The following is an 11,921-nucleotide window of genomic DNA, read 5'->3' on the forward strand; positions in this document are numbered from 1 at the left end:
TAAATGGAATATTATGTGCATTAAATGATTCTAAAGAGTGAACGACTAACAAAATCATGCTATGATTTAGGCCTTATCCCAAAGTGACATAAGTAATAGAGTGGGATTTACGTTTTAAATTCAAATTTTATAGAAATGATTTAAAAGGTTTTGCTATATATGACAGCCACGACACGTTGCTGTGCTCAGATTAGATGGCTATCATTCAAAACCTACTCATAGCTAAGAGCATGAGTGTATGACTCAACACCAAAAAGTAAGATTCATTAAGTAAATCAACCAACTATTTGATTAAATTGCAAATGTCTCTTCTGGTTTAAACATTTTTACTTATGTTCAACTCATAAAGGACTAGCTAGTGATGGTACGATAGACATGCCTTATTAATTTGCCCAATATGTAAGTTTATATACACAACTTGCCCTATTAATTTTCCCAATACATAACTTCATATCATCTAAAAAATATACATATAAATTTATGTACACTTTTTTCAGAACGTTGAGGTGGTATATTCTCAATTTATCCAATTCTTCCAGGGACAAAAACTTTGTCATACAATTTACTCTTTACCACAATTTATACATTTATTAACTTATAACTGGATTACATCATTTACACATTAGTTTACCTACGATATTTTGAAAAAAGTCATCTAATAACCATTTGGCACAAGTGTAAGTTGTGATAAAATATGTGACAGTATTTACTACTAAACTTTTTGCAATTTATTAATGGGACAGTGTACAAACAACAAAAACTTTTCACTTCTATCGATACCCAAAAAAAGGCTGTGGAAATTGTTATGTCCATCGCATTGCTTGAATGAGTGATGTTATGAATACTACATGCCATGTAAGTTTATAAGTTTTTTTTAATAAATTTTGTAGTAATTTATTATATATTTTTAACTCAAATTTGCCACATGGTTGGTATACAGAAAAAAATGTACACTCACAGTCACTGTAGTTAGATCCATAAATATATATATATATATATATATATATATTTTTTTTTTATTTAATTAATCGTAAGGAATTGTTGCTACCCGCCTTTTCTGTCCCACTTTGAGATAAAGCAAAAGCAGGGAAAAAAGCAAGAAAGAAAAGAAAAACATAAAAGAAAGAAAGAAAAAGGCAAAGCAATAAAGAAAGAAGAAAAAGAAAGAAAACAGTGACAAAGGTCCTCAAGACTCCATGATTATTCAAATTCTCTCCAACACAGGACTTGAGGGTTCCCCTACTTAACCCAAAGTAAGAGGACCTCTCAAAGGTTCTACAGAGACTTTGTTTGGAAGCTTAAAAAACACACACAAAGAAAAAGGAAAGGTGAAGAAAGAGTGAAGGAAAGTTTCTCATCAGGATTATAGGGATGAATAGAGGTGTTTTACAAAGCTCACCGGTGCAACAAATGATGGCCGGAAACCCTAACTGTTGGAATATTAATAACATGCGTCCACCAACACAACCATCTTCTCCTTTCTTGCCTAGTCCAATTTTTTTTCCTCAATATGCACCCACTTCTTCTTCTTCTTCTTCTTCTTCTTCTTCTTCAATTCCCTCTTGGCATGATAGCCAGGAGCTTCCTGAGTCTTGGAGCCAACTACTCTTGTAATTAATCCCTTGTCTCTTTCTCATAGATCCATGTTTGCATGATTATCTATTTTACCACTTTCTTATAGTCCAATATATGTGTTTTCTTGATCTATCTCTTTATTTCAAACTAAAAGTGTTATTAATGATGAAATATTGGTAATTTAGTTGGGATTGTGATGTGGGTCTTTTTTCTTTGTAGGGGTGGATTGGTGGGAGAAGAAGATAAGGATGGTATGAGCCAGTTTCAAGCTGCTAAGAAGTTGGAGAATTGGGGGGAACAATTATACAGTCAGGCTGCAAATGCTTCTGTTGTTAATATCAAGCAAGAAAACTCAGTAAGCAACTATGTGTATGGGCATGGAAGTGAGGATTTTCAGGCAGCAAAAGCTACTTGGTCTCAAGTAATGCCTGCTTCATCTCCAAACTCATCTTGTGTGACAAGTTTTAACAATAACATGTTGGATTTCTCTAGTATTAAGGTAGATGGAAGGCACCCACCACCCGATCCATCTTCTGAGGTAAGAAAGAGTGGCTAAAGTTCGTGATCTTGTCAATTTAAAAGTTCCGGATTCTCTAGGGTTGCAATTCAAGAGTCTCTTTCAGATTTAAATTTATGAAATGAATGCAGTAAATTCATGAATATGGTTTTAAGATGCTTCTTCTTCTTTGGGTGGTTGGTTTAAAGGCTTTTTAAAATTTCATTGGTCATTCATCTAAAATAAATTAATTCTTTGTATGAATGATCTATTATACATTGTGAATGGATTGATTTGGCTTGCCATTTTTCTTTTTCTTTTTTTAAAGTATTCTTTTCCTACTAACCTACCAATAATTTAATTCCTTCATTTTTTGTGTGTGCACTTTCTCTTGCTTCTTTATCTCCTCCCTAATCCACCAACTTTTGTAGCCAGTAATATTTATTAGTGAAAACCAATCAAGATTCTTATCTTCTTTCTTTTCTCAATAAGTGTAACAGCATTGCAAATGGTGGGGCACTTAAGAAAGCTAGGGTTCAGCCTTCTTCAACCCAACCTACCTTCAAGGTAATGTTTATATCTCAAAAGACCTTCCCCCCTAAAATTCTCTCTCTCTCTCTCTCACACACACACACTCACAACCACACGACTATGTCCACATCCAGACCACACCCGCAGGCTACACATCCCCGACAGACACATACGAACATCCATGGGTAGTAACTATTGTCTTTCTTGATTGTCCATTTGTCAATGGTGATGATTCTTTATCTCTCTCTTCTATTTATCCATCAGTCTAGAAGGAAAACTCACTCACTTTAAAATAAAATAAAAAGGTACTGCAATCATGTCCTCATCCACCTTCTCTTCTATCTTATTTTAAAATTCAGGTGAGGAAGGAGAAATTAGGTGACAGAATTACAGCCCTCCACCAGCTTGTATCTCCATTTGGAAAGGTAATTTTTAAACTAGCTAAAAGTTATAATTAAAATGCCTCAAAAAGTAGTTATGTCAAATAAATTAGAACAAAAAAAAATCACAAATCTTTTAAGAGGAAACTCCTAAAGAGAACTTTTTCTCGCATATGATCAAATTGCTTCCTTTCTTTTCCCATAAAAATAAATAAAATAAAGCTTCCTTTCTTCATCATCTTTTTCTCAAATCACTAGACTGGGTTTTTTTTTTTTTTTTTTTTTTTTTTTTGCTCTTTAAGCATTAAAGAAGACATAGAAATATGACTTTGGACGGTTGTGGTGTGTGGTATATTTTTCACCTTTTGCAGACTGACACAGCCTCTGTCTTGTTAGAAGCTATTGGATACATCAGATTCCTTCAGAGTCAAATTGAGGTGATGTTTCTCCTCCTTCCTTTATTTTTGCAAACAACCATGAGGGAGTGATGGCTCACTGTAAAAGTATCATTTCTCATTGTTCTTTCAGTATTCTTTAGTTATTGAAGTTCTAAATATACTCTTTTCTTTTTCCCATGTTGGATTGCAGGCCCTAAGCTTACCTTACTTGGGCAGTGGATCAGGAAACATGAGGCAGCAACAACAGTCTGTAAGAAACTACAATATAAACTAATTTCTCACTTTCCAAAGCAAGAATAACTCTCACTTCCTCTCTCTCTCTCTCTCTCTCTCTCTCTCTCTCTCTCTCTCTCTCTTGCATGTGCATGAGTTATATATGGTCAATAATTTGACATTAATTGATTAATGATTGCTATTTTCTTGTGCTACATTCTTGTTAGGTTCAAGGAGAAAGGAATTGTTTATTTCCTGAAGACCCTGGTCAGGTATGCTTTATTGGATCCATTTCTCCTTAAAGGGTTATATGGGGAACTTGGATTTAAAAAGCTACAACTTTACTGTGTTTGCTGAACAAAGTAAAGGATGCAGTACTTAAAGAATGATGTTATCAGCTTTGCAGACTTTCAACCCGTAGCAATTCGAACCAAAAGACTGACAATGGACTATAATTTGTTTACATTTCAAAATTTTAAAGATTCATAAAGTAATTTAATTAGCACTAATGCTTTTGAATTGTTGTGTGTTTTTTACCAGCTGCTGAATGAGAACTGTATTAAGAGGAAAGGTGGCCCTGAGCAGGTAATTCTTGACATTACAGTTAATTCGTTCTTCTTAAAAATTATCTCTTTTGCCTCTTTGTTTAACTGTAAGCTTTTTTACAAGGCCAATAATTAAATAAAAAATGAAGTGGAATTAACATGCACTTTTTTGTTTTCCGTTTGAAATTGTTAGGATTCTCATGAAGAACCAAAGAAAGACCTGAGGAGTAGAGGGTTGTGTCTGGTTCCAGTGTCATGTACACTGCAAGTTGGGAGTGACAATGGAGCTGACTATTGGGCTCCAGCTCTCGGAGGGGGCTTCCGATAGATGGGAATTTAATTTGGTAGCATATACAGCACAATAAGAGCTTCACAGAAACGATATAACATCATGAGCAGTCACTCTGCTAAAAATCTAAGGCTGATTGCTCATGATGCTATACAATCTTGAATTCATACATGTGTGCTGTACATGTGGCTAGCATTTGTGAGCCCTTAAGACTAATTAATTTATGTCAATTAAGCTTTATCTATCTTCATCCTAAAGCTGCTGCTACAATGCTTTACTTGTATATGCAGTGTTAGTATGATTGATCATCTTAAATGTTGCTTAGAAAGTAGCATTCATCTAATCATGTTTAGAATTGGAACATTTTATTGTCAGTCGCTTGCGCTTTAGGAATGGCTTCCAACGTTATGTATGATTCAGCACTTGCGGATTAGCGTTGTTATCTGGAGGCATTACAAGAATCTGTGATACATTCTCATCATTGTTATAAATGATGACAACTTTCATGGAGTAAAATTGATCAGCACTAGTGACAGTGTACTTGGGCACAAAAGCTCTGCCTGACAGAAATTCTTAAAAAATCATGTGCAAGGATTTTACATACAAAACCTCTATCAAACCATATTAAAAAATTTAGGAATTCTACCTCAAACATATATCATTTATATTTGAAAAAACTCAAACATATTAACATACTGGTTTATCGAACTATAAGTCAGATCAAATTAGTTGAATCAAGTCAACTTAAAATTGAACTTCTGAAATTCTAAAAAAAGAGTTTCCTATTAGTAAGATTTTGTACACTAAATTATATAATATTTTGAGGTAGAAAGAGAGGTACATGCAAACCCTAGAAGAATAAACTTAATAATTATAGTATTTTAGTAACTTAAATACATAATTGGGTAAGTTCGTGTACTTAAGGCATAAAACACAAACCCTAGAAGAATTAAAAATTTGAATCTCATTAAAGAAAATCTCAAATCCTTATCGTTTGGGTCCAATTGGGCCATAAAACTCATTAAACCTGACTAGTTAGTATCCATTGACTTCGGACATGCAACCTCTATACAAGCAACTCCCCTCCCCCCCCCCTGTGGGCGATAATTTGATAGTTGGAGAAAAAGGAATTTGAAATTTTGAACTTTGAATGTCTCATTTGAAAATATGTAAGAAGTGTCAACCAATTAACTTACAAAACTTAAAAATACATGATTCATGCAATCTAAACATACTATTGGGATTGCTTCATTTATATATCTTTTATCTCCCAAATTTATACTTGCCCATTGGGTATGCATTGCAAAAGAATTTATTAGTTAAGCAATTTTCTTCAAAATTAAATATGTAAAAAAATATTATATATCAATCTCTTCAAAAGATAAAATCCTGTAAAAATTAATTTCAAATTTAGTTATTTAAATGCACGTTCCTTCAAAAATTATCTTTTAAATTTAGTGTTTTCACATGCATATTTTCTAAAAACTAGTTTTAGGAATGACATTTTCAGGCACATATTTCCATTAAAGTTGGTTTTAACTGAAGTCCAGATAATTTGACATTACAGGTACATGAAATAAAGCTTTTTGCGATGACCATATTTCATTGCTAGAGCATAGAGTTTATCGCAAAAATCAATTCAAATAAGTTATCGAGTTAAATTATTAGTGGTGTGTCAAAATTAAATGTGCTCATATTACAATGAATGTGATTGGATTTCAAGAACTCTATAGTAGAGTTAACAAACCAACACTTAATTTAAGAATTTTAGAGAATCCTAATTTACCTGAATTCAATCTAGGACTCAAAACTAAAAAGTAATAAATAAAGTATAATTTTTTTTTTTTTTTTTGGAAAATACTTTTAACACGCACACGAAGAAATTGGAGAACATCTTAAAGAAACTGACAATGGTGTATATCCAAAAAGATCTAATAAAGTATAATGTTAAAGGTGTAAAAAGTGTTAATGATTTTTTCTTTTAATGAGAATAAGGTAAGTATTAGTGACTAGTGAGTTTTATGTAATGTTTTAACACATTCAAATGGACAAGTGTAAAGTTATGATCTTTAAATGTTTGGAGGTTTTCACCTAACTTTTTTGAGTTACAAAAAATTTTTAGATTTTTTAATTGTTTGTATTTTTTATCTAACTGATATCAAAACTAAATCATTTTTATGATTTGTCAAACTAAATCAATTTTATTACTTATTACAATCAACTAAATCATTTTTAGGATTTGTCAAACTAAATCAGTTTTATTACTTAGTACAATATTTATAGATTGTAATAAGTAATAACTAGTTAGATTCTAATAAGTAATAACTAGTTACCAACTTACCATGAGTTTTCTTATGATTGACAAATTAATTAAGTTAATAAACTGAATGAGAGACCCGAAAACGATTGAACCTAAAAGGTTTTAAAATGGAAATAAAATTAGACATATAACATACTATAATTGTTGTTGGGGACGTTTTGCGACAAAGGCCAAAATTGCAAGATTAGCCCAAATTTTCCCTTGGGTTCTTTAGAACTATTTATTTGTGGAGAATCAAGCCCAAAATTCCAAATGTATAATGAAAAAAAAAAGGGTATTGGTGCTTTAACAAGAGAGAAATCAAAATGTCATAATCGAAATACAAGAAAATGTAGAAAAAGTGCACAAGTCCGAAAGTTTGACCTACAGTCAGCGAGAAGAGGAAATTGAAAAATATTGTGAGGAAGAGAGGGAAGGTTCCCATGTACCCATATTTCCACCCCAAAACTTCAGATTTTTGAGGATGTTAGCTGGCTAAATGGGCATTTGGTCTAAAGTTTCAGCTCTGTGAGGAAAATGTGATTGGTTTCTTTAGCTGAAGAGAGACTCTTGTCTTGTTTAAAACATGAATGGTTCCTTTTGAATCTAATTGAGGCCTTATTTATTGAGTTTGAGGTGCTCTAATTGACTGGTTTTAGGTCAATAGAAGAGGATTTGAACCCCAAGGCATCAACCCAAAAGGATATGGCCAGATTTGATTTAATTGGGTAAGAGGGATGCATTGCTTTTTTGCATAATTTGAGAAATGAATTGGTTGCATAATTTGGGAAATGAATTGGCCTAAATTCATGGGCTGATATTTCCTAGACATGGCAAGTCCTTGGAAGCTGTATTTGGTAGTTGCAACAGACAAGACTAGCTACTTAGGGTCAGTTATATGTTTTAGGTGACAAATGGTACAGCAAAAAAGTTGGGTCACAGTCAGCCAGAGCATAATAAAGGCTCTTTTAGGGTAAAAATTTCGGGTGCAAAACCTCCTTCTTGAGCCAAAGGTGCTACCAGTGTCTTTTGCCCACTTGATAGCACGCATGGGCTAGGCTAATGTAAAAGGTCTTAAAGAAATCAACCCGTACCCTCCAAGCCACACTTTCTCAATTTTTCCCAATATGTTGCATGGGCTTAAACTATGCTTAAAAAAATATAATATAATATAATACATGAATTGAACCCATAAGGAAGTTAGGCTTGGTTGAATCAGGCTTGTAGAAAATGTGTCACGAAAATGGGTATCAACAATTGGTGGAACATAAAGTAGTACATAAGATTTGTATTCAATTCAATGATCATAACAACTCATTTAGGAGGAGGGAAATGAATAAAATGAAAATGAATGATTTTAGAATATTCATTCATTTCCCCTACTTGGAAGTTTTAATGAAAGGAATGGAAAGTCCACTATCTTGCTTAGAAGTTTAAGTGGGAGAAAATGGAATGGGAAGGAGAGAACACCATTCGTCTCTATTTTCTTAAAACCTTGAATTTTACAAGCACAAGAAATTTTATCCCAATCAGCTTTTCCTAAATTACCTACCTACAGTAGAACCTACTAGCCTATAATAGTATCAACTCTAATACCCAATTGGACTTATTCTTATAGAGACTTCTCCTTTGCACGGATCTCAGTATGTGACTAACAACATAACAACAGTTGATTGTTGTTTGGCAGAGTTCTTCAATCCATGCTTGAAGATTTGGAAGCAATTGTGGATGCCCCAAAAAAGTGAGAACAGAGAAAGCCTTGTTGAGGGCTTTTCTTTTTCCTTTTCATTTTTGGTTTATCACACATTAGGTCCTTGGTGACATTACTCTTTATGTGCATGTGTTTCTAGGGTGAGGTGGTGTGTGTGTGTGTGTGTGGGAGTCTCTTATTCTTTATTTTATTTTAGGATTTGTCACTAACCATTGGTTTTGTGTTAGATCTAATTGATCACCTATTTGTCTAATTATTTTTAAGTTAATTAATTAAAACCAATTTTAAGGGTTGTTAATTAATTAAGGTAAACCAAAAATCTCAAACTATAGATTTTGGACTCAGAAATTCGGTTATGTGTGGGGAAGTTGTTAGGCACCCCACACCGCCTATCCAAAGGATAGTACCCCATTTTAATTTGAATTTTATCGTTATCTTTTTTTATGAAAAAAATTAGATACTTGGCATTTTTTTTTTTTTTTTTGGAAAAGTTTGGTACAAAAAATATACATATATACATGTAAGTATTTATTTATTTATAAAGTAGCATGTGAATATTTATTGCAAAGAATTATTTAAAACAAAGCATGTGAAAGAAGTTTACTACATTACAAGAAATAATATATATAACATGTGAATTTTTACATACCATGAATTTAGCATGGATATTTACAATGTGAAAATAAAAAGGGAGAGCAAGAAAGATAGCACATTGTTGTCATCCTCCATTTGTCTCATTTCTCATGCAAAAATACAATAGACTACAACATTAGTGCCAAAGGGGAGGCGGGACATGTTAGCTTGATTGGTGCCTATTGGTTCAATGAAATTGGACTATAGGCACAAACCTCTATAAGATGCAATTTTAGGAAAGATCAAAACAAAAATGCACAAAAGTGTAAAGATGGAAATTTAAAAACTTACCTAAAAGAAAATGAACAATTTCTTTTGAGAAAAGGATTGAGATTCTAGAAAAAGATTGTTTGAAAAACTAAGTTTGCACAAAGGCTTAAGAGAGTTTTCTTGGTCTTTTGTAAAAAGGATTTTCTAAAAAAGGTGTTGAAAGTGTTGGTTTCAAAGGAAACTAGAGAGTAAAAAAAAAAAAACTTTTTTCAGTGAGAAAGAGTTTCAGTTTTTTAGGAAAGAAAAGAGTTTATAAACCATTTTATTTTGAGAAAAGGGTTTCCATGGTTTAGTTGAAAACCACAGTTTTTATCCAATTGAGAGAGAGAGAGAGAGAGAGAGAGAGAGAGAGAGAGAGAGAGAGAGAGAGAGAGAGAGAGAGAGAGAGAGAGAGAAGAGAGAGAGAGAGAGAGAGAGAGAGAGAGAGAGAGAGAGAGAGAGAGTTCAACTTAAATTTTTGTAAAAAAATGACAAAAAGGTTTTCTTTTGAAGAAACAAAGTTTATGTTTTTAAATCTTTTTGTGAAAACAACCATTTTTTAAAAAGAGAACTTTGGAAAAGAGAGAGAGAGAGTTCAACTTAAATTTTTGTAAAAAAATGACAAAAAGGTTTTCTTTTGAAGAAACAAAGTTTATGTTTTTAAATCTTTTTGTGAAAACAACCATTTTTTAAAAAGAGAACTTTGGAAAAGATTTGGTTTAAAAAAAAAAAATGACTCTCATGGGTTTTTCTTTTAAAGGAAAGACTTTTTGATCCAAAAATCCCATGGCTTTTGTTTGGATGATAAAAGTTTTGAGAAAACAAATGTTATGGTTGAAAACTGAATCCAATGAATTGAAAACTTTCTTTAAAAGAAGAAATTTTTTACAAAAAAAGGTTTCCATGGGTTTTATTTTGAAATGAAGGCTTTAGACCCAAAAATCTCATGATTTTTGTTTTTCTTAAAGGGAACATGGTGTAGAAAAATTACCCTTTTTTTTATATCAAAAAAAATTTCTATTCAAAATGGGTTTCTAAAGAAATACTTTTTACGTAGTAAAAATCAGTTTTTGAAAGAAAGGATAAGGAAGAAAGAAAAGAGTTTTGGGGAAAAGATTGAAAAATGCCCCTTTGGAACGCCTTTTAGGGTTTTAAAAGTAAAACTTCTTTTAAAAACATTTTTTTTAGAAAATGGATGGTCATTGGAACCATTTTTATTTCTTTAGAAAAATATTTTTAGAGGTTTGTTTATTCAAGCTTTTTACTATATGCCAATCTAGATTACTCGTGATAATGGAAAGAGAAAAACAAGAGGACATAAATGAAAGGGCTAGAAATATAAAGGAATTTAAACACAAGACATTAAAATAAAGATCCTGGAATGTAAATGAATTTAAATACAAGACATTAAATTAAAGTTTATGGGAAATTCATTTTTTTTTAAAGGAAATTTCTCCTAAATAATTTCTAATCTTGCCACATCCAAGCCTTATGTGGGTTTTTTACCATATTGAGAAGTGGGAGGCAAGTCAAGTCATCTACCATTCTCTAGGTAACACGGTATATTATGCCTAGGAACAAGGTTTAGAACCCATTTAAGAAAAACCCACCTATGATAAAGTTTTATTTTTCAACTAAGGTTGGTCATGCACATGGCCTAAGCCATTGCATACTGTCTAGTTAGGAATATAAAGATTTATCATGGGTGTTGTGGTTGCTTTTTCAAGTGAGAAGGCAACCAAAAAGAAGAAGGGTAGAAAACATTTTTTAGATGTAGAGAGAGATAGGGGAACACAATAGTATATAGCATAACAAATAAAGAACAATAAATAAATGGAGCAATAAGAAGAACAACAAATAAATAAATAAAGTAACAAGTAAATATGTGAACAAGTAAATAAATAAAACAACAAAGGAACTTCCCCTAAATGTCTAGAATTTATGGGTTCTTCTCCCTATTAAGGAATGGGAGACTTAAAGCCTTCTACCACCATTCTAGGGATACTACCCACACTGTGTCTAAGAATAAGGTGTAAAAACCATTTAAGGGAAACCCACAAACATATAATAAAGCAACAAGTAAATAAAGCAATATATAACTAGGACAATATGTAAAGAGCAATAAATAAATAGAACGAGCAATATAAAGATTAGAACAAAGAAATAAAGTGCTAGAATATAAATGGAAAAGCAAATAAATGAAGCATTTCATATATAAAATATGATGTTAACAAGGAAAAGAGAAAAAGGAAATAGGTATAGCTATGAAGAAGCTAACCCATTTCTTACAAAATTACTCACTTACCTAAGGTTTTTTGGAAATAAAAGGTGGAAGGGGGAGTTGTGGAAAATTTTGGAGAGAGGCTTCCTAAGGAAAAAAACTAGAGAGAAGAGTGAGAGAGAATATTCCTAGTCTAGAGAATTTTTGTAAGCTTTTTGTATCCATTTTTTCTAGTCCATCTTTCCAAACAAAAAGGGGTATTTATTTCAGAAAAAAATAGCAAAAAATTCAGAAAATTAAAAAACATCATCTAGGCTTCATTTCAAGCTGAAACGAGTTGAGACAAGCCGAAAAAGAGAGGAAAAAAATTTCGTTCCGAAC

General features: G+C 32.2%; 1 protein-coding gene across 2 annotated transcripts; it reads left to right on the forward strand.

Moving 5' to 3' along the window:
- Positions 1-1,145: 1,145 nt before the first annotated feature.
- Positions 1,146-4,743, forward strand: LOC115975694 (transcription factor bHLH68-like). Of its 2 annotated transcripts, XM_031096584.1 has the most exons (9): positions 1,147-1,610; positions 1,795-2,113; positions 2,564-2,638; positions 2,962-3,027; positions 3,354-3,419; positions 3,571-3,630; positions 3,821-3,865; positions 4,134-4,178; positions 4,332-4,743. In XM_031096584.1, the coding sequence occupies exons 1-9, from the start codon at positions 1,372-1,374 to the stop codon at positions 4,464-4,466; spliced, it is 1,050 nt and encodes a 349-aa protein (XP_030952444.1). In that variant the 5' UTR covers positions 1,147-1,371; the 3' UTR covers positions 4,467-4,743. The 2 variants fall into 2 exon arrangements, with proteins under 2 accessions (XP_030952445.1, XP_030952444.1); XM_031096585.1 differs by lacking the exon at positions 2,564-2,638 and having other exon boundaries at positions 1,146-1,610.
- Positions 4,744-11,921: the final 7,178 nt, after the last annotated feature.

The sequence above is a fragment of the Quercus lobata genome, chromosome 2, assembly GCF_001633185.2.
Source record: "Quercus lobata isolate SW786 chromosome 2, ValleyOak3.0 Primary Assembly, whole genome shotgun sequence".
Taxonomy (NCBI): domain Eukaryota; kingdom Viridiplantae; phylum Streptophyta; class Magnoliopsida; order Fagales; family Fagaceae; genus Quercus; species Quercus lobata.